Source organism: Filicampus tigris, chromosome 6, assembly GCF_054856515.1.
Source record: "Filicampus tigris isolate MCC_2025a chromosome 6, RoL_Ftig_1.0, whole genome shotgun sequence".
Taxonomy (NCBI): Eukaryota; Metazoa; Chordata; class Actinopteri; order Syngnathiformes; family Syngnathidae; genus Filicampus; species Filicampus tigris.
The window spans coordinates 20,863,470-20,886,988 of NC_141222.1; the positions used below are offsets into that span (position 1 = coordinate 20,863,470).

At 43.8% G+C, this 23,519-nt stretch overlaps 1 protein-coding gene and 1 long non-coding RNA gene across 2 annotated transcripts in view; one reads left to right on the forward strand and one right to left on the reverse strand.

The window, feature by feature from the left end:
• The window catches only part of mxd4 (MAX dimerization protein 4), a 33,351-nt gene extending 10,145 nt beyond the window's left edge, over positions 1–23,206 (reverse strand). Inside the window, exons 1-3 of the mRNA XM_086033668.1 lie at positions 22,999–23,206; positions 22,378–22,477; positions 18,286–18,315 (exon numbers count right to left, since the gene is read on the reverse strand). Coding sequence (XP_085889794.1) covers positions 18,286–18,315; positions 22,378–22,477; positions 22,999–23,062 — 194 coding nt within the window. The 5' untranslated portion in view covers positions 23,063–23,206. The remainder of the gene's footprint in view (positions 1–18,285; positions 18,316–22,377; positions 22,478–22,998) is intronic.
• Positions 20,334–22,554, forward strand: LOC147146196 (uncharacterized). The gene is made up of 2 exons (XR_015087161.1): positions 20,334–20,378; positions 21,928–22,554. It is a non-coding gene; the product is annotated as an uncharacterized LOC147146196 (long non-coding RNA).
• Positions 23,207–23,519: the final 313 nt, after the last annotated feature.

Genomic DNA, 23,519 nt, shown 5'->3' on the forward strand with positions numbered 1-23,519 from the left:
CTTCTCTTTAAGTGTGCTTTTATCAGGCTTTCTTTGCTCTGAATCAGTTGATGGGTTTATACACATGATCCATCTCCCCGGCCGATTCATTTTTTTTCCCTACATAAACTAAAATGCGTCACAACAAACTACAGGGCAGCGCTCTCTTCTCTTATTGGTCAGCAGCAGTTGTAAGGATGTAAACAGGACAAAGTCTGTTGAACCCATACCTTTGGAGTGTTTTCCCACCACAATCATAGAGTTCAATTATTAGAGTTCAATCATTGGCTTCCACACTGAGGGGGCAATTCAAACAAGCTAAAAGGCTGCAAGCGGGAAACCACCCCGGGGGTTCACGTTCAAGAGCCTGTTCAAGCCTTGTTGAACAGTTGCAGGATCAGTTTTGGGCTCCTGGAGCAAATGTCATTGTGGACTAAAATGACATGCATGGGAAGTTCCCCATCCTTTTCTTGAACTCGAGAGACAAACTGCGGCCTCAGAAAACCTTGTGTTGCAGCCAAGTCTCCCCTTGCCAAGCTAATGTCACTGAACCCACGAGCAAACATCTCACTACATGCACATGTGCAGGTTAAATTTCATGATAGTGACGAAAAAAAAGCATCTCCACACAGACTGGCTAGTCTGTATTATCCAAAGGGCTGATTTTATTCTCAACAAAAAATATCAGTAATCTCCCTATCTGTCCTTGGTCCATTCTAATTTGTTCATGAGGGCCTTTCAATCCTCCATTAGTCAAGCTTGTCCATGAACCATTTCTTTGTTCTGAGCAAACCTCCCGCCCCCAGTTCCCGTTCCTTTGGCTAACTCCATCTGAACGGTGAACAAACCCCAACAATGTGAGGTCTCCGCTGACCATTGCCGCAACGACAATAAACCTAATCAGGGAGTTGATGCTCTGTAAGCGGGGCTACGTTTGGACCAGCGATCACTCTTGACACATGAACAGCCATTTCCCTGTTTCATCTTCAGGAAGGGCGTTACCAAGTGCGTCATACACGCCGAAGACCTTCTTAGAAGCCCGGTCTGTTTCATTTTGAGGTCAACCAGGGACCACCAGCTAGTCTCGGGGACAGACTACTCACATCTTAAATCCAATCCAAGTAATAAATGAAATAAAAACGTGTTCAATGTCCTTTAAAAACGGTCTTTACCTCTCTACAGGTGCATTTGGCGTTCCCCAGAAAGGGCGTGTGAAAGTTCTCTAGTTCTTTTATTTCCTCTTCTCCCAAGGGGCAGTCGCAATCCCCCTTCATCCGCAGAGCCCACTCCACCCCTTCGCTCCACTCTGCCAACAGCAACACGCCCTCGTCCCCGTCGGAAAACAAGTGTCTTCAGAGGACATGGGCGGGGGGCTCCGCCGCCAACCTGCCCCAGTCGCAGCCACATGAAGCACTTGGACCTCGGCCAGGGGAAGCAGGCAGGAAAGAGCCGGCCGGCCGGCCGGGGGTCTGCAGCAAGGAGGAGGGAGCGGGGTGGAGGGGTGGGGTTATTGGTGTTTTTCTGGAAGGGAGCGGGGTCCGAGCGAGTGGATGACTTTCTCTCCGTTCGAAAAAAAAAAGGGCTCTTTGAGCGCAGTGTGCTCAGCTGCACCAGGCAGCGCTCCATACACATCATCCAAAGGGTAACTTGAGCCAATGGGCAAGATTCTTGCACCCCACTTCCCCCTTCTGCCTCTCTTGTAATGAAAAACAAAAACAAGGCGTTGCCTCGTACATTCGGCTGACTACCCGCCCCCCCCAAGAAAATGGGCATTTTTTGACGACTTACTCACGAAACACCTAACCTGTATACTAACCGCTTAATTGAGCTGGCGTGTAACAACTAGAAACGTGCACGGATGCACTCCCTCCATTACTTTGAACCGCAGATGGGCAGTTGGCTGCTACGTTTGCATGATCCACTACAGGATGAAGACTTTTTTTTAATGGGATGGGAGGATCACTCTTCTCTCGTTCTAAACACCTGTTTTCATGCCAGTGAATTATGGGTGGAGCGAGACATCATGTTGTTGTTCTGTGAAGCAAGTGCCGATTTACCGTAGGGCTTTTTTTTTTGTTGAATATTGTCAAATCATCGTCACAGATTTTATGGGAAAGAATAGAGTTGTTGTGTTTTACTCCATATCGCTCACTCCTACCAAACAGACGTAAGCAAAATATCTTTATTTATTTATTCATTTATCTATTTATTCATTTATTAACAAATCGGAACTAATCAGATTTCATCTTCAATAAACAGAGCAGCAAGCCAGAAAGCTTCGGGTGATGTCATCTTGTTTCCATCCTCTGAATGGTTTGGAGCTACTCGAGTGGGATTCCTGTATGTGAAGCCGTGACTGAGAAGTCTCAAGGACAAATTTTTGAAAAACTAGATATTGCGAGGATAAGTGGGGCAACATTTCTTGTAAGATGTCCTGTTAAAGCGGAAGTCAACCCAAACATATTCTTTTCCAGAATATGTTCTATGCAGGCCCACTAGTTGAAACACAGCATTCTGATTAATATTGTGTTTCTGGAATATGATTTAAGCAGAAAAATCCTCCCGTTTTTAGCCATCTCAGGGGGCGGCCATTTTGTCACTTCTGTCAACTGAAAATGACATCAGAACTGCTCAGGGCTCAGGTAACGACCAATCACGGCTCAGTTTCAGAAAACAGGTCAGCCGTTATTGGTCGTTACCTGAGCCCTGAGCAGTTGTGATGTCATTTTCAGTCGACAGAAGGAACAAAATGGCCGCCCCCTGAAACGGGTGGATTAAACTCTTATTCCACAAATGCAATATTAATCAGAATGTTTCAACTAGTGGGCCTGCATAGAACATATTCTTGAAAAAAATATGTTTGGGTTAACTTTGCCAGTTGCACAGCGTCAACAACTAAGTGGTTACCCCAAAACCATACAAACACTGCTAGCAAAAAAAAAAAAAAAGGTGGAGTTTTTAGACTTTTATCTTGTTATTAGATAAATAATGATTGTGAATTGTTATAATGTAGCAAAGAGGTTTGGAGTTTAATGTTGTAATGGAAGAAAAAAGTTTAATTGTTTTGGTTACAAAGTCTCATGCTACACAATATAAACGCTTCTTCTAGACAAGGGGAAAAAAATCATGGTACAACGATAGATCAAATTTACATTAAAATGTCTAATGGGAGCACTGAAAAGGCAGCCAGACAAGACAAGCACATTTGTGTTAGAATTAGTTTACCCTCCGCAAAGAGTTGTAAAAAAAAAAAAAAAAAAAAAGAGTCATAATTAGCCCCCTGAGTTAAAGCAACACTGTGTCATATGCCAGTTTTTGTTGATTATGGCGGCACCATGTGGACAAAAGCGGTAGTGTTTTGACAAAAGTCAACCACATTTCCCATGCGCGCCAGCGCGTAGTGTCGTAAAATCCTGAGCTCTCGCTGGCCTGCAAGTTGGACTGAAATACATTTCTATTTCCAGTGGTTGAGTGAAAGATGAATAGCAATGAGGTAATGAATATAATTTTGTTCAAACAATACTTTTTTTGTTGTTGTTTGTTTTGGGGCTTCTGCCATGACACCAGAAATAGCGCGTAGACGTTCTAATCGACTTCTGTCCTTTTAGCGAAAGGAGAAAGTGAGTATGCCGTAAAGCAATTCAGGACATTTGTATTTTTTTCGTGTGCAAGGGTTGCTCCCATCCTCCTCAAAGTTGCTTAGTGCCAGTAAAAACGATACAGACCCCCCCAGGGAGTGACAAAAGTCCCATTCAACTACTTGTAAGTCAATGTTTCATCATAAGAGTTGTGAAAATGTTTTATTAAGGTCAAATTCTTGCCCAGTGCTGCTTTAATTGCACAAATGTCTGCTTCCTACTGTTGAGGTGTGACATGTCTCCACAATGCATGTCTTTGGGGTTGCTGTTCCAGTATGTGTGTTTTCATCTATCCTGTGCGATTATAAAAGGAGTAAACATAGAAGTATGCCCCAAGGGGGTCATCCTCTTCTTGACAATTTCTGGTCATTGCTGTTCTGCAGCTTTAAATAATATCACACGATCTTTATCAGCAGATCTGGCCAAGTCGTCATGGTAATATGATTGCTCACTCAAACAAAAAAACAAAAAAACAAAACGAGACTGCAACATCTACCACCAACAACAACAATCTGAATGTTCATTCTTAATGCAAAATGAACTTGAACTACAGTTGAACGATTTAAGGCAAAGGTTTAGGGTTTTGTACTTTTCCTTTTCCGGTTGGATTTTTCTAACCATGAGAAATGGTGACTACCGCCGCCGATGGTATGGAAGGGTATTACATCTTATGCATGCGCAGAAGGTACTTTAACGGTCAGCGTCGCTGTCTGTCGTCGCGGTGTGTTTTGCCAGCGTGACGTGCCGACAGCCGGCCGGACGCCACAGGGCGTAAGCGTCTGTCACTGTTGGCCAGCGTCTTTTTGGTCTATCTAGGCCTTTACTTTTGACATTCTGCATCCTGTCTTTCAACAAGTCTGGGCAGGACCTCCCTCAAGCACTACATGTTTTGTTTGCTGTGTTATTGTGACTGTGTCAAAGAAAAGCTTGCAACGCGTCTGATGCGTATCTATCAGACAGGACCTGGTCGAAGCTGGCGGGGCGTCCCTGACGGCTCCTTCCCCAAAGCACGTGGAGACGCACTCACTCGTATTTTCTCCAGAGTGCACAGCTCGTTTAAAGGGGGATGTGACTCTAGCCTCCCTCCCACCCTGCCTCACTCACTTTTGTTATTCTCAAGTCAAGCCCTGGTCACGCTATGTTTATCAGATGGCCCCAAACAGCCACGCAAAGTGTGGCACCACAGCGTTGTGCACATGAAGGGGAGAGGACAGATTGCACCGTCTGGTATGCATGGGTCTGAATCACATCACATTTTCCAATTTGTCTGGCTTCAACAGTGGATGCTCTTTGATTCTGAGGTCGTAAATACTGTCACAGTCAAAAAGGCTGTTTATAAGAGGCTCAAGAAAAAGGATAAGAACTGCGTCTTTTTGGTCGTTTGCTTACTTGACGCTTAATTGCAAACTCCTGGCCTGGCATTCATACTATAGAATTTGCAGATCTTCAAAACTTGTTCAAAAGCCAAGATAATTTGTCTTTGAAGCACATCTCAACTGTTGGCGTGCTACTACATAATGCGCATGATAAAAAAAACATTATTCAAATTATCCTCGACAACCATGCTGAAACGAGCATTGTTATACAGTGGTACCTCTACTTACGAACGTCTCTTCAATCGATATTTTCAAGTTACGAAATGCATCAACAGGAAAATATTGCCTCTTGTTACGAAAGAAATTTCAGGATACGAAAGGTAAAAATATGGGCTGCTACTCGCAGCTTCGGAGCTTCCTGAACGCAACATACTCATAGCTGCTCTGCCATTGGCTATTACCTAGCATCTTCCTGGCATCCCATTGGCTAAGAGGGACCTCTACCGTATGTGTCTATGTGTGTAGATAGATATATATGCGATAGATATGTCGATGCAGCGTCCTCGTCATTCGCTGAGATTATTTACGGATTAGGGTTAGGTTTACATGGAAAACGTGTCTCTACTTACAAAATTTCTATTTAAGAAATTTCTTCCAGAACCAATTCATTTCGTAAGTACAGGTACCACTGTACCTACAAAAGAAAAATCCAAGACACATTTAAGAGGAATTCAACCCAAACATGTTTTTTAAAGAATATATTCTATGCAGGTCCACTAGTTGAAACACGGCATTCTGATGAATATTGCGTTTGTGGAATATGAGTTAAGCCGCAAAATCCACTTGGTTTTAGCCATCTCAGGGGGCTGCCATTTTGTCACTTTTGTCGACTGAAAATGACATCACAAATGCTCAGGGCTCAGGTGACGAGTAATCACGGCTCAGCTTCAGAAAACAGGTGAGCAGTGATTGGTTGTTACCTGAGCCCTGAGCAATTCTGATGTCATTTTCAGTTGACAGAAGTGACAAAATGGCCGCCCCCCAGAGATGGCTAAAAACGTGTGGATTAATAACTCTTATTCCACAAACGTAATATTTATCAGAATGCCCTGTTTTAAGTAGTGCACCTGCATAGAACATATTCTTGAAAAAAAAAACGTGTTTGGGTTGACTTCCCCTTTAAGTGTGCAATTCAATTTGACGTGGAGTCCCGCCTGCAGGGAGGCAACCACCTGACTGCTCTCACGTGTTAAGTACCACGGGATGATTTGTATCTGATCTTTGGCCTTCCCCAGCCATCTCCCTCCACGAGAGGCTGAGTGCCAAAACAAATCCAAAGCAGAGAGCGGAAAAGGAACTTTAAAAAAAAAAAAAACTGCTGAAACTGGAGCAAGCAAGCTATTTAAACTGCTGACTTGCACTCCAAGGTTACGCGGGTACGAATCGGTCCGTTCTCACAAGATTCCCTTGGTCGGCAAACAACAATGACTATTTTAAGGCAACGGCAACGGCTGTGTTTGTGTGAGCTGTACCAGAGACGTCGCGTGAACATGACCAGGTTGACACTCTCCTGGAGACGACGACTCTTTGGAGCAGGGACTTATGCGCGCACAAAGGTTACGCGCGGGTTATGAGAAGGCCAGCCAGTGCAAACAACAAACCCTCACTCGCTCGCTGCGCCGCTTAATGAGGCTGCTGCGGCCCTCAAATTCCTCAGCCCATATGCACAGGAATGAGTGGCTTGATTGGCACAAAGCCAATCCTGTTAAATGAAGGTCAACAGTCATCAGGACCCCCACCCCACCGCCGCCCCCACCCCCATTCCAGTGTTTCCTCACACCGCTCGCAGTTGCGGAGAAAAGAAAATTCCAGGCCTCTGGGGTTTGATCCCACAAAATAACATTTTAGGATGACGGTCATCTTAGCAGCTGTAAAAGCACCCAAACATGACACCGTCATACCGCGAGATGCCAGTTCGGCTCAGCTCAACATGTTATGGTTTGGAACCTTTAACTGAATAAACGACATAAGCCATGTAACATCATAGCAGTGTGACACTGCTATAACGCGACAAAGTATTCAACAAAGACAAACATGACACGGTACAGTACACTAAGAACAGTAACATTTATTGTTCTTTCTTGTGAGTTGTGTAGCAGAATATTTTTAAGAAAAGACATTGCATTGTGTGATAGTTCTGTGTCAGCCAATCAGAGAAGTGCATTGCGTCCAACCCATCGATAACGGACCACTTCAGTCGGTATCAAAACACGGTATACCAAAAATCCATGGACGTGCTGGGCAAAATCGTACAACTTGGTTGACAATGTTCGGATTTTCGACAAATCTAAGAGAGTGATGAGAGAGACTTATGATATGCTGCCCCCTATTGGTTTGGAGGGGGGGAATACAAAAAGACAGATCGTAATTTGGATAATAATAATAAAAATAATAACACAGAGGTTCCTTGGTTTACAATTGAGTTCCGTTCCTACACCAACAATGTAAACAGAATTTGTACATAAGTCGGAACAGGCCGTACGTATGCTGTATCACAAACATCTGTGTGTGAACATTGTGAAGCCCTTATTACACTAAATATTTGACTAAAAAACAAATATAAAACAATCAAATGAAAAAGAGTAACTCAACCTGCCTTCTTGCGCTTTGTAGCAACATATTCTTACCCCAGTCCATAGTCGTCACTAAACTGCAACATTATTCAAAATCTGTCTGAAAACTTCAAAGCTTGATGTAGCTACATTCGATGATGTTCTACTAAATCCGAACCGTGGGAAAGAAAATGTAATACACGGTACGTTGTCCTTGAGGCTTTCTTCCTATCATGTTATTTATCCTACTGTGGTACGAAAATGTTGTTTTTGGCTTTCGAACAATAAATGCCCCCCACACTCAGCATCTGCTAGCCCGTTTGGCAGTGAAAGTGAAGCACTTTGCGTGAGCGTGGATCACCACGGTGCAACTGCTGCAATTTAGGCTTGCCACTGTGGTTGTTCAACATCTGGCTAGCAGGTTCCTGTTGTGCACACGGCACATATGTGCGGAGGAGGTCCCGGGGCTGGTGAAGGAACCTACCCGGGGGCCAAGTAGCCGTACAAACACATATACAGTGGGTCTTTCAGCAGCTCCTCATCAGTCTCGCTGTCACCCTGCCGCCCTGCCACAATGTGTTTACATTGAACTCACATCACATGTGCTGTCTGCGAAAACAAGCGTGGACGTGAAAGTGGCCATGTATCCCACGTGCACGCTAGAGGTGCAGCGTGAGAAGCCTCTCGCGCCCTGATATGAAATGTCAGTCACACAGGGACAAGACGTGTTTGTTTTCTGTCACCCACCCCACCCCGATTTCTCAGACTGCGAGGACGAGACAGACGTGTACGCTCCCCCCATAAACACCATCTCCTGACGGCAGCAACATGACGCCGGCGCTCTCACATGACTGCGCGCTGACACGCAAGCGGCGTTACTTCACTCGGCACTCGAAACTCGGCGATTTAACAACAGGAAAGCGAAGCGTGCTAGTATTTCAAAAGGAGCATTTCCCTTGCCGCGTGCTTGGGAATGCCACGTGAGCGCAGGTCATTTGACTTTTCTCTTCTTTTACATACAATCCCTGTGTGAACACGGATCATTAGAAAATCCCTTCCTCGGCGCAGGCTGCTTACACTGGTCTTAACAGGAAAGCAGATGTCAAATAGAAGCTAAAGAGGAGCGCGTGCAAGCAAAAAGAAAAGCAGATCAGAAAGGACAGGAGGAAGCTAAAGAAAGGGTTCCCTGTGTGTCTCGGAATAATTTCAGCACAATGTCAAATGACAGACTTGGACAGTAATTGCCTTCCGCTGCGAGCTCGCAGGAGTACATGTTGCACATGTTGGGACGGACTAGCATGGACAAGTTCCCAGAGCTCCATAAACACATTCCCCTGACATGGGCGAGCTCTGCTTTTCTAATGAAGCCCTGTCAATGATTAGCACACAGGAATCCTGTGGCATGACAGAAGAGCTCAGCATTGATGTTTACTGTAACACAGGATTAGGAACAGTGGGGTGGGCGCCAACCAACCAAGTGGAGGAATGGAACAAACTTGGAAGGTAAAGCCAAGGCACATTACAACCGCTAAAGTTGTATAATGGATTTTTTTTTTTTTTTTTTTTAGGAAAAAAATAGCTATCTAAAAATAGACATAACTTCAGAGTTCATTATGAAACCACAGCTCAGTGAGCGTTAGGGGTGTGGCATCTCTCCAGTGTAAAAGACGATTAGATACGTATCTCGATTCGATTCAAGGACGGTTCGATTTTAAACGGTTCAGTGGGATTACGATTCGATTTGATACGGCTCAGTTTGACAGGGCATGAAGTAATGAGTTTCTTGTCGTTACTTTACATATATATGAATGAACTTGTCAGTACTGTGAATGAGGCATTTCCGTCAAAGATAAACATCCCCAATAAAAGACGATTCGATACGTATCTCAATTCATTTTGAAGTGGAACGATTCAATTCGGATCAATTCGATGCAGCCACATCTTTTAAGTCAAAAATGATTTTCCGACTCAAATTGTTTTTTATCACACCCCTTGTGAGCATCAAAGGATTAAGTCAGAGTTTGGCCATTTTTGATGGCTTTTGGAGTTTGTTTTGACTCAAGTATTACAATAAAAATAGAACGGCTTTCTTTATGAGACCTCTGCTGAGGGAGCATCAAAGCTTTTATTCTGGCCATGCTTTTCCTGTGTCTTTTTGTGTCTGTGGACCACCACCATGCACAAAGTCAGGCAAGATTTCAGAAAATCTGGAAAAACCAAAATACCAAACGCATGCCTCGTTAGTCTGTGTGTTTCCTTTTTCTTTGGCTTTTTTTCTTTCTTTTTTTTTCGGAAAAACGACAAATAAGCCTTGTGAAAAGAAGAAGACAAAGAGGGAACAGTTTAAACCGGAAACACGTTTTGTTGTTTTGACCTCTTTTTAGAAAATACAAGATCTGCAAACAAATCAGAGGCGGACAAGTGATCCGGAAAATATTGTGTTCAAACTCAGAGGTTCAATTTTTTTCTTGTGGTTGCTCGCTTTCCAAAACAACGTTATGTGACCATCGCGTATTGTAGTAAATGTCAGCCTGTGAGTTTGGTAATAACTCTCCCTGCTGCAAAAGGCCCCTCTTACTTAACACTGCATTCTAGCATATGTGTGCATACTCTGCTGACCTGAATTTCAGGCTGGCTGCTCCACACACAGCAGCCACGTCCCTCCCTACGGCAACGCTCAAGAATGTCTCAGCCTCCGCCTGCATCCAAAGCAGCCAGCTTGCTTTCCTCCCCGCTGTTAACCTCATGTGTTCTTTCGTTGTTTTCCTGGCACACGAACGCACCCCTATGCATAGCCTGCGCCTTATTAAAGTGCAAACCGCACTTTTACCCCCTTTTTTTTTACGAGCATCAGCTGTTTGGCGGCCATCTTGACGCTAGCCAAACAGAAACATGACGTTCCCCGCCATGCAGTGGCGACACCTGAGAGGCAGCAGGAGCGTTTTGCTGAAGTGTGCATAGCTCTCCGAGTGCACAGGAGGACACACAAGCAAGGTAAACACGCCACAGGCCACAGATAGCGTAGGCGCCCGCCCTCTCTGCGGTCGCAGCTGGGCGTGACCCGAGCCATACGTGGAGCGTCTCAGCGGCTGCTGACCTCAGGGCAAGGAAAGTCCGCAAGGGACCTTTAACGTTGACCTCCAGCTGTAGATTTTCTATTATTGTTTGCGCACATATGCCTTTTTGGCATCCCTGGCTGTAGACTTTGACCGCATGCTATGCTGTCCTCCAGGCTTTAACCTGGCAAAACCACTGAAAACAGTCTTTCAAAACAATTTTTACGATGAAATTCCCAGCACATTGGTTAAGTGCAGTGCGTATCGAAGGACTAACTTTGCACGTATAAGCGAGAGGACAAACGAGCTTATAAAAAGCGATATTACAGCCAGGCCCAACAGAGTACGGCTGCATTGCTAACAGGCTAGCGCTAGCCGCTATCTGCTATATGCATCGGCACTTGTATCAAAGGTGTACTGTTTTATTGGTTTTAATATCGCATAACTTTTGACACTACCAATTATAACACGACTCGTAACATCATCTTTAGTGTCATCAGTGTCGTTTATGTTCTACCAATAGCTATGCACAACACTCCCAGTATGTCTACAGTACTTGTATGGTCTTGCAGGTGGACTTGCTGTTAGCATGTCTGGCTCACAGCTCTGGTGTTCACGGTTCAAATCTCAGCTCCAGCCTTGTGTTTTTCAGTTCGCTTCGGGTACGCTGGCTTCCTCCCACATTCAAAATACAGGCATGTCAGGTTCATTTAAGGACTTGTTTTGAAGAAATTGTCCATAAGGTGTGAATGTGAGGGTGAATGGTTGTTAACTATATGTTCCCTGTGATTAGCTGCAACTCATCCAAATTCAGTTAGCTGTAGCTCACATGCGAAACTAATCGGGACAAGTGCTATGGAGAATGAACGGACGTATATGTACCGTACTTTCATTATTTCATATGTGACGAAATAAGCAAATTGGAGGTGGGCCTGCCTCCCCAACAGATTGTGTTTGGCCTAATAGGGTTCACGTGTAATCATCCCAAGACTACAGATTTAAGATTAAAAAAAAAAAAAAAACTGTAAAAACACATTGCACCCGTCGAAAAGTGTTAATATTAATGTAATGCGTTTTTAGCCCTCTGTGACAGTATACTTGCATATAAAAATCAATCTAAAGACGTCATCTTAGCCTCTGGGAACACACCAAGCACGTACGCATCGTGTCTCAAAAGCATGTTTTTTTTGTTTAGTTTTTTTTTCAAACAAGTGCATGCAGCTGCATTTCTTTGCTGTGTGTGCAGCTGCATGAAATTTGAAGCAGGATGCTCCCACTGTTTAACCGTTTCTATTAGAGCTGTCACTCACAATGACTTTGATTGTTGATTAATCTGTAAATCATATTCTTGATTCATTTTTTTGGCGCATAGAAAGGAGAAGGCGCATCGTATATGTTCCTTTAATATTCTAGCGGTATGTTTTACAATGTGCACAAACCATTTAGCGGTGGGAGATTTTACATTTCAACCAAAAGTAGGTCCGACCATTTCTGAAGCTGTTTTGTCAATGCAAAGCATCGTCACTACACCCTCATGAGGAATGTATGTGACAGTGTGACATTTTCAGGAAGTTAAAAACAAAGGCCACATGCGATAATGAGCCACATAAATGCTCTCGCCACCAAAAAAACAAACGGAAAAAAAAACAAAAAAAAAACGCCTGGAATATCGCTGAGCTGCTGCACTGTCGCTTTATGACACAAGTCCTGGAATGACCTCGACTGCATTCCCGATGGCGCGCATTATGCAATCTGCATTTAGACTGTCAGACCCGCCACCTTCCACATAAACAGTAGGTCACAAGAGAAGAGTTATAACTTCACAAGAAGAGCGACTGGCACAGATGAGTGTTGGCATAGAAGGCGGATAACAGCGATAAAGGACCTCTGTGAGAGAAGGAGGGGGGGGGGTTGCGGGGGGATACTGCTCTCCCTCTCCTTACCGCCTCAGGTTTCTGCTGACTCAGTGACTTTTATGGGGTGAAAAGTAGAGGTGGAATGAGTTGAAGGTAACAGAAAAAGCAGATGTGGCTTGTAGGGATTGAAAAAAAGGAGCAGAAATGGAGGAAGTGGAGTAGCCGTAATGCCATAACTCAAACACACACTTGCATTCATGAGTCCGGCTTCACTCAAGGGGAGAACAACCCCCCCCAAAGCCAAATAAGTCATTTATCACAGCTGGGAGTGGAAGACACAGGGAGAGTAAATTTAATTAGAGGGGAAGCTTAGAGCGTGGCCAAGTGCTCCCAAAGTAAATTTAAATTCAAAGTCCGACAGTTGCTGCACAGTTGCTGTGTTGGAATTTACAGTGGTACCCTGCACTCAATAAGGCCTACACTAACAATTCAGAAACTGAGCAACATATATGGGAAAGATATGGATTAAGAGTTGCACAAAGATTTGGAGCTCAAACTGGCATCATGAGTGATGTCAAGTGATAAGTCAGCAAAATTGAGAGACCAAAAGCTAGGGCTTTATATCACGGGTATAAAGAAAGATATCATCTCAATATAATGGCAACAATTTTAACACAAGTATTTCTGAATGTGTCCTTTTGTCAAGCTAAATTGATTTTTTTTTTCAAAATAAGTTAAAACAATAACAACAAAAAGATCTCATGTAATTTTGAGAGATTAAAATTCAGCACTCTATAGTGCAAAATAGTGCAAACAAACAATTAACATTGCTGATAGTATAAATATTTACAATGCTATTATTATATCTTTGATCATATAGGCTTTTCCTGACTGATGTATTGTTCATTTCTGGTTTTCAGAGGTGTGTGTGCTTGCTGCGCAGCTGTTTTATTATTTTCTTCCGAGACATTTATTAATTCATCTGCCAATTTGCTGTTCACATTTGATTACTCTCCGCTGTAACGCGGCTCCAGGCTGACTTCTGTTTAACGTGCGCTGTACTACCTACGCACTAATTCTAATGTTGCGCGACTCTACATTTCACAATAGTTTAGCGGTTAGCATGGCTTCTCTGGCTTTTCCTGTTCTCTCTTTTTGCTCAGTGTGTCACATGATTAGCTACTCCTTGTCCACCTTTAGTGATAAGGATACTTTATCAGAAGTGTATCTTATTTATTGCCATGAGGGCGAGGATTAGAGGAACAGAAGGCTTCGTACCCTGCAAGGACAGTGTTCAACCGCATTAGCTAGCCAACAGTACGTAGCTCGTAGCTAGTGGTGCAAGTTTGCTTAGCGCATAGCATTCCTCAAGATCCTGATCTGTCGGCAAAGCAGGGAGGATGGGTGACTGTTTGACATGGATAAAGAAACAGAGCTGGAGGACCTGCTGCCAGAAAGTGTTGGTTTTTTTCGTTTTTTTTGGGGGGGGTCAGACATGCTTGAAGCTATTTTCACACTGAGGCAGAGACGATGACGTCACCAACAAGCGTTACTGTATCAGGTTTGGAGTCCAAACCTATACCATAGGCCAACTTTATACCGTCTTATATACTGCAGCTTCAGCACAACGCATTGGAGCTCATTCATGGGATGCGCAATCAAGATTTCGAACGACATTTGGGGAAAGCATACGTGTAAAAAGACGCTCCACTCGAGTGGACAATGTTATGTGAGATAGTAGCTTATAGCGGGTATAATTTTCTTAGAGTTTTTGAGGGTCGACAAGAGAAGAAAATCCAGCTAGACCCAACGGATTGTCCCAATGTCAGCTGATTATGCATCGTCGTTTGTTAACAAATTTAGAGTGCCTTATTGTTTTAACGTTTTGTATTACATTGGTGATTAACTTGTTTGTGCACTTGTGTAATAGTTCATTACATACAGTAGTTTGAAATCACGAGATTACTCATTTAAGAGTGTTTAGCAGTCAATGTACCCAAGGTTAACTTTGTTACATTTTTATGCCTTTTATAGTAGATAAGACAGCAGTAATATTTTATGGTATTACATTACAACAACTTCAGGTCAACCAGTGTCCCGTCACGGATTACGTTCAACCTTTAAAAGGCTCTACTGTACACTCCGAGGATAATGAAACTTGCTGGACAAACTTTGGACATCCCGCTTGTCATGTGCGCTGTCAGAAATGAAACCAAGAGCAAACATGGGCGGGGTTAAAAATAAAGGCGTAAATCCGAGAGTCAATTGAGGGAAGCATGCACAAACAAAGCAGACCTTCAGCTGCACGCGAGTGGACTCACATTTCCAGTAAACAGGTGACATGCTGGAAAACAACATTTGCAACTTCACCACGTCTTGGTGTCACAAGAAAAAAAAAAAGGAAGCGTGCAACGAGGACGAGTCGTCGGCCAAAGTCAGAAATAGGAAGGAAGCCAACCCAGTAGAGACGAGCCACATGGCGTTTTGGTTTCACAGCAATATGTAAGCTCTTGCTAATGCAGGCCTGTTCCAACACAAAAAAAAAAAAAAGAAGCAGCAAAGTCACCAATGAGATAGTCTAAAGTGAGAGCACCACAGCTGCACTCCGGCTGCAGCAGATAAGCAGGTCGCATCAGGACACAGGGCCCTGTCGGACGCTGCCGGCACCCACCCAGCCTCACTCTGATAACAGGACATAAATACGAGCGAGCGGGCTGCCTCTTCAACGGCAGACAGCTTGGTGAGAGCCAGCCAGGCTGCTATTAATAATGTCAAGAAAATATTTGCAGAAGCGCCTTTGAAGGAAAAAAAACAAAAACACACCTCCGCTAGCATAAAATCTTCAAAGAGTGCTTTCGGTTGAATGATTGTCTTGTTAAAAATATACCTCAAATTTAAGATGGATGACAGGATAGACGGAAATGACAGCTATTATATTTTCTGGAATTGCATCATGATGAAAACTAATAAAAAGTCACATGGTAATGGCAACATGGCCAAAACCACCCCCCAAAAAAAAAAAGTTAAATCACCCCCCCTCCTTGGACAGTCACTTCCTTCATCCATCCGCGCATCCATTTTCTGTAGCGCTTGTCCTCATTTCGGGTCATGGTTCTCTGGAGCCTATCCCAGCTGGCTTTGGTAAGAGGCAGACTACACCCTGGACTGGTCGCTAGCCAAATGCAGTGCACATGAGGACAACGAGCAATCACACTCACATTCTAGCCTACAAACAATTTAGAGTCTTCAATTAACCTACCATGAATGTTTTGGGGTTTGTTTTTGCATAGCCTAGAGTACCATTACAATGATGGCAACGTCACCTACTCCGAAGCAGTTAAAACGCAAGCTGCTAGGCTAAATAAGCTACTTATATGTTTGCTATTCAAGCTAGTTTTGGAAAAAGTATAATCATTTATATTAAAGCACAGCGGCAAGGACAGAAACTAATTTCATTTGTTTGAATCCAGAGCTGCCACTTGACCCTTTTTTGCCGGTCTGGCCGCGACCCTCCACCCTTGACCTGGGTACCCTTCCGGCTGCGACCCCCCGCCCTTATTCATAAAAATTACATTTGGCCGCCTCGCGACCACGTCAAACGCATGAGGGCCGATTAGTGGGCCGGACTAAAATCCACTTCCGGCCATGCTTAGTCCAGCCATTTTTAAAAATTTGTCACCAACCGCCCTCCCGCCTCAAAAATGAGCATCCGGCCGGGCCGCAGGATCCGACCGGTCCGGCCCAGGGACGGACTGCCCAGCTCTGTTTAAATCTAAGTATTGCAAAACATAATTGAATGTAAAAAGCTAATTGCCCTTCTAACATAGGCTATGGTAGTTAGCATTTCATTTGCAATAATTGTAGATACCTCATGTTCGGTTTGAATCAATGCATTTAACCACTACTACCTACTATTGCCTTGTGGCATCTCAAGTAAACTTCCAATTGTCACAGTGCCAACCACGTGAACGCCGAGTACAAGGTTAGCTCAATGTGACTGAACAAAGACGGTGAGTCAGGACTCAAATAGCAGCGCCACCCTGGAGTGCATCCGATGGCGTGAGGGTCAGGAGGTTGCGGTTTTTTTTCTGGAAACGATACCGGCCAGGCAGCAGAATCATCTCTGAGTAGAAGATCCATGGTGGCCAAATACTTATGAAACTGGTTGAACAGGAAAGCTATGAATCAACGTTTATGAATCAACAACATCAACAGAGCCGTCACGTTGATTTGTTTTATTATCTTGGAGAATCATCAAAGACTCATTCTTCTTTTTTTCAGTTGTTCTTGCCTCAAGGTAAATATAGAACGGTGAACGATTTACAATCGGGGAAAACAACTATACAGATAAGAAAGCAAGTGAATAATGCAATAATCAAGCCAATAATGCTTCCAAAGCAACACGGGCATTTACAGCTGTCCAGTCCAGTCAAATAATGAGGCTCGATTTCAGTTTCTGCCTTAATGTTGGCAACAGTAGTTTGAGGCGAAATGTACACACAGTTGGATGAAGAATGTTAGGAAGTATTTGGACAGGACTTCCTTTCTTCATGCTCTTGATTTGAAGAAGAACACAGATGTTGAAGACATTTAAAATAACACATTTTTGCGCTTTCTTCCCAAGTCAAACTACAAAATATGCTTTAAATTAAAAAAAATTAAAAAAAACACACAGGTCAGGCTAAAGCTATTTCATTTTTACTGAGTGTGTCGACTAGCAAAACGCGACCTTTGTTTTTTCTGTCAGACAAAAAAAAAAAATTGTTAGTATGTTTCTTAGTTAGGAAAACACTACACTACAATACCCTAATCCGACACAAAGAATACAATAATTTAACCTGCCAACAAACATTAAAAAAAAAAAAAAAATAATTCTTCACCTTGGCAGAGGTCTGCACATTACTAAGTGCCTCTGACTGGTCGTTTTGCTTAGCTGTTATAGTGCCAACTGTTACTATGGCATGTGCTTAACACTCTACTGTTTAATGTTTTTCATTATTGGTGTGAACTTTGAACATTGTTTCGGACTCTGGAGTGGGCATAGAAATAGCGTTTCGATCATGCCCTTGTCCAAGTGTCGTCATAGCGATAATGACGATAAGTAAAATGACTAATTGGTATTACTGGTATGTGTTGGCTTGCGTGTGGACGTCATACAGCTTTTGTCCAATAACCACACCCACGGTCGGACATGAGGTAACCTTTGTGTCTCAACATCTGCAGCGTAATCACACTTCTCTGTCTTGTCTTGCGGTGGAATATGCCCGTGCATGTTCTCCTCCGCTCGGCACGTCCACTCGCAGACATGTGACTTACTAATCCTTCAACGTGGATGACTGTGTGTCACATACACGTACAAACACTCGACCTCACACACCCATTGCTGCCTCTGCTCACATGCTGATAGTCACATCAGCTGTTTCCTAAATCCTCTTGCCCAGGCGTTTTTTTTTGTTTTTTTTAAGAGTCAATGAGAGCCGCTCGGGTGACCTTGACGCAAAAAAGGACTAATAGAGGCAATGTCATTCATTTTTCTCCTCAATGGAGCAGCACTTAGATGTACACACGTTACGGGATTCCCTTTATTTCCATACAAGGAAGTGAAACTAAGCCAACAGTTTGAGATCTTATTATCTGATTCTTTTTTTGTTAGACACAAAAATGTAATTAATTCAATCTCTAGCTCTTTGAAAAAGACGTCTGTGGCACCTGGCGCCTACATGGAGCAATCTGCTCTACTGGTGTATGTGGAACTTGCAACTGCTGACTGAAGAGACTCGCACACACACACACACGCGCGCGCAGTAGAACCTGAAATGCAGCCTTACCTGTGTTTCTCCAGCTCATTGTGCGACGATCTGAAAGGAAAGAGACAAAAGATGAGGATGAGTCGCAAAAAATGATGCACATGTTTTGGTGGACTACACCCTGGACTGAAGTCAGTCAGACTTCAGTCCAGACTGTGAAAAAGACATTGAGTGGGAATTGATCCAACACGGTACAGAAGTCAGCTATGTGAATCACTACGGTCAGAATGGACCAACTAAGAGTCAAAGATGACTTGACTGATGCCGCTTTATGTTTGGCTAAGTGCCGTTCCAGTTACAACCGTAGAACACCCCCCCCCCATGTGTGGACACTTATGACAACGTAACAGGCTTTTTATTATTTTTGTAGTCATCTGGACCAAAGATTCTTCAAGTCATCACAGGTGAAGTGAGTTGGGAAAATTGAGTTGCTACTTGTGCAACTGGCTTTCTTATATAACAGAAATGCATCTTCGTCCCACTCAATTTATAAATGGCGCTAATTCAAAAATGAGTAACCCGACTCCGAATCTGGCTTGAATCCTAAGACTTTAGCAACAAAATGCAAGATTGGTGAAGATAAGGAGGAAAGTATTATTCATTCTGACATGGCATATGTCCAAAAAAAGTCATCTCAGGATAGGAAGGTGCATAACACCCCCGCCTTGCCCACACAAACAAATAGCATGCATGCTTGCATGCTGATTGTACAGCAGTGTGGACAACAACACGCCCCTCAGACGTCTGGAGGCCTAGACGCTGCAGAATTCCACTACGTGAGGGCTATTCTGAGGAGAGCCCGCAACTGCCAAGCCAGCCCCCGCCCCCCACCCCCCATTATGATATGCAGACCCGAGAACAGCGAGGACACTGCAGTGTCTCTTGTTGATGTGGCCGTCATGGATACCACGGCAATGAAAACAAAAACAGGGACAACAAAAGTGTGGCGTGGGAGGGCGGTGGGAGCAGGCACACAACAAGCCCTTTCACATTTGTCCATCGGTTTGAGGGCCCTTGTGCTGGCGAAGCAGCGGTTCCCACAGCTGTGCCATCGAGCGCGAGGCATCTGTATGCCGTCGCACCACGGGATGCGAGTGACATGAAGAAAAAGTATTGTTTGTTTAAGGAGGAAGTCAACTCAAACATTTTCTTCACAACAACGTGGTCAATGCAACCCCATTAGTCTAAGCACGCTATTCTGATTAATATTGCGTTTGTGGTATATGAATTAATCGGCGAAATCCTCCCGTTTTTTTATGCATCTCAGGGGGGCGGCCATTTTGCCACTTGCTATCAGATGAGAATGACATCACAGTTGATCAGAGCTCAGGTGCTTTCTGAGTTTGGTCATGTGCCGTTACCTGAGACCTGAGCAACTGTGATGTCATTTTCGGTCAGCAGCAAGTGGCAAAATGGCCGCCCCCTGAGATGGATAAAAACAGGTGGATTTTGCTGCTTGATTTATATTCGACAAACATATTCCAAACTTATATTCCATCCATTATCCAAACCGCTTATCCTCACAAGGGTCGCGGGTGTGCTGGAGCCTATCCCAGCTGTCATCACCCTGAATTGGTTGCCAGCCAATCGCAGGGCACACAAAGACAAACACTCACACTCACAATCAAACGTAGGACAATTTGGAGTGTTCAATCAACCTACCATGCATGTTTTGGGAACGTGGGAGGAAACCGGAGTACCCGGGGAAAACCCAGGCGGGCACGGGGAGAACATGCAAACTCCACACAGGGTGGCCGGAGCCAGGATCGAACCCACGACCTCTGAACTGTGAGGCGGACGTGCTAACCAGTCGACCTCCGTGCTGCCCAACAAACACAATATTAATCAAAATACCGTGTTTAGACTAGTGGATCCACAGGATTGGGAGGAAAATCTTTTCAGCTGATTTCCACTTTAAAATCATTAACAATGCCCATCGCTCACACAGGCTTTTTAAAGGTTAATACACAGACACCGTGACATGTTATGTAAAAGAATTGCTTGCAAACGAGCATGTGACCTGATGTCATAAACCTATTATATTAGTCACCTCTCTTTTTGTCATTTAAGCCATTTCTGCTTTTGATTCCACAACCAGTGTGACAGAGATGGAGGTAAGATTTTGACATTATTGCATTATGGGGAACAATAGCCTCTTGCGCAGCGATCCCACAAAATTGCAGCATCAGAGCCTTGAAAGAAGATCTGGAATTGATCTGTGTTATACAGAACCCAGCAAAGGTGGGATATTAATGCAGCTGGGTTCGTTTTCCTCAAACGGCAAAGCATCCCGAAATTGAATTATAGTTTTTCGCTTTTCCCTTTCACATTGGTGATCCACCAACCCCCCACCCCCCACCTCCAAATCCTCATGTTTCACCTTTTACAGGCAGTGTAAAATTGGTGAAGGAAATTACAATGAAGTATAGATGCCCAATATTACGGGGATCCCCAACCACCATGTCACAGGCTATTTGTTACCAGTCTGCACGAGAGACTGAACACATAATCGTCTATTGATCATCAGGGTCTGAGAGGAAGTTTTATTTCAAAAAACAACACAAAAAAACATTAAAATAAAGGTGCATTTACCTGTGTCTCTGTTTCACAAAAAGCTCTTTCAAGTGTGGCGATTCCGTCACACTGTTGTGGTGTGCTTATGACTACGGGGTTTTAAAAAAAAAAAAAAAAAATCAAAAGAGGGCAAAAACAGGTCTGGTGCAAGAGGTCGAGTGGGCTTGTGTTTGTCACAAGCACGTAGATGTCTGTTTCTGCCACCACACCCACCTGTCACTTTGCCATGCACGCCCCTCACCCAGTTGCACACATAATTGTGCTATGCTGTCAGACAGTACCGGAGGAATGTGGACAAGCATAGATTGTAGGACAAAGCTAGTGGGTTCAAGTGTACGAAACTACACACCTCAGAGAGTGTAACAGTAGAGTCGTGTGTGTGCATGCATTGACACAGCATCACTACAGAATGCTAAATGTCACTAAAAAGGATACAAATACTGATATTATGATCATACTTCTACTACAACTATCTATGCAACAATTTTCTACAGTGCTGGTGCTCATTAGGGTTACAGGTGAGCTGGCGCTTATCCCAGCTGACTTTGGGTGAGAGAAGGCATAAACAAGCAGAACAAAAAACACTCACATTCACACCTATGAACAAGTTACAGTCTTCAGTAAACCTAACATGCATGTTTTTGGAATGTGTCAAGAAGCCGGAGCAACTGGAGGAAACCCACCCAAGCACGGGGACAACATGCAAACTTATTCAATATTTGTATACAAGCATTGCATTTATAATTCTCCATCCATCCACTTTCTATACTGCTTATCCTCAAGCAACCAATCCCAGGACAACTATAGACAAACAAACATTCAATCTCACACTCACATGGACAACTTAAGAGTGCATGTTATTAATAGGCATGTACAGTTGCGCTAATAAGATTACGCACCCTGACAGAATTTATGAGATATGCACCATTCGTTAATAAAGATAACACGAGTGATCAGGCAAAAAACAATAATCTCATAAAAAAAAATTTTTTTAAATCAATATTCCACAGCAGCACATGAATTTAGGAGCACAAATGGATACTGTATGTCTGAATATTGCTGTGGGGTAACTTATTATCTTTTTTCCAGGCGACAAGTGCACAAACAGCATCAAGGGAGGAAAGAAGGACTGCAGTCTGCAGCTCCCATCTACCATAAACAACCCCCCCCCCCCCCATGTACTGTACTTAAATTTTGCATGCAAATACAGTACTGTATGTCCTCTGCGTGGGGGTGCTTGTGAAGTGTGTTTGTGTGTGTAAAAAGAGAAGGGGGCTGCAGAGAGCCTTTTAGCCCATTTAGAGTTGACAGTGTACGCGTGGCAGTGTTTATTAGAAACCAAAACAGAGAGCCCAGCCCAGCCCCAGGCAGCAGAGAGATGGCAGTGTGCAGGAAAACAGCGACTCCTCCCTCCCTCCTCCCCCGACCTGCAACAGCACTCACACCAACATGCGAAGAAGAATAAGAAGAAGAAGAAGAAGAAGGAGGAGGAGGAGGCCAAAAAGAAAAACACTGAAGAAGAGGAGCACGTAGATGTACCTATTGTTCGGACTTTTTCTGTTTATTGTTGAGCTTTTCGTCTTCTTCCCCGAGTAGTCACTACTGTACGGTAAAACCGAGGCATATCCGTGTTCTGCCTCTGTGGACACAAAACAAATACAAGCGTGCATTTTTGCAAAAGTGTCTGCAGAACAGAGTAAATACGTGAGCTGTCAATGAGTCGTGTTGCTGTCTTGTTAAAACACAAACACGCGCACACACAAACACACACACACAAACGTCCCGTCATTTGTGCATCTGTCGTGATGTTACAAGCTGATGTCACTGTTGTTTACTCATTTCTCCTCCAAAATAACAGCACTCTACAACACATGACACCCGGGGTTTCTAAGAATATAGGAACACTGCTCATAATTATCATGTAAATGTTTTTTTTTTTTTAAAGCAACAACAACAAAATAAACCGGGTCCAGTGGGGACCCATCGTTTGCCTCACGTCCTATTGTCTATACACAGTGACATCATACCTGCACCACCGAAATGTCAGCTCAAACTTCATTTGTGTGCAAAGTATAAGCCGCCATACAAGCCAGCACTTCGTCCGGGTTGCAGTTAAAACGTGAATAATTGCTGTCATCGCGTCAATTTGGCTTGAAATACCTCTGTCTCTTCTTTCCAAGTACTCTGCAGCCTCCAGCAGAATTAGAAGCGAATTAAGTTCCATCTTGTTTTTGTCTCAAAAACAAATAGGAGACAGTATGTACACAAGTTTACATAAAGTGTTTGAATAGAAATGTTAACCCAAAAAAATGTTTCAGTCCGGTGTGTGTACGAGGGTATTATCAGTTCTGAGTCTTGGCGACTCCAAACTACAGTAGCAACAACCTACAGCACCTAACTAACTCAGTGAAGTGAATGATGTCATTCTTGTCCAATCAGGAAAGAGTTCAGGCGGGTTTTAAGTGTACATTTCAACCAGTGAGCGAGAGGAAAGAGTTAGCATGGAATCTGATTGGCTCGACACCGGTTAAGGTATTCGGGGACATACCCTAGCAACAGCCCGCCTTCTTCCACATGGTTGGTGTGACGTATGCAAAAGCAACATATGATTGGTTCGAAGCGCCCGTGGGCGTTTCTCACAGATGAACTGGCCACTGTTGTTTTGGTTACCAAACTTCTCA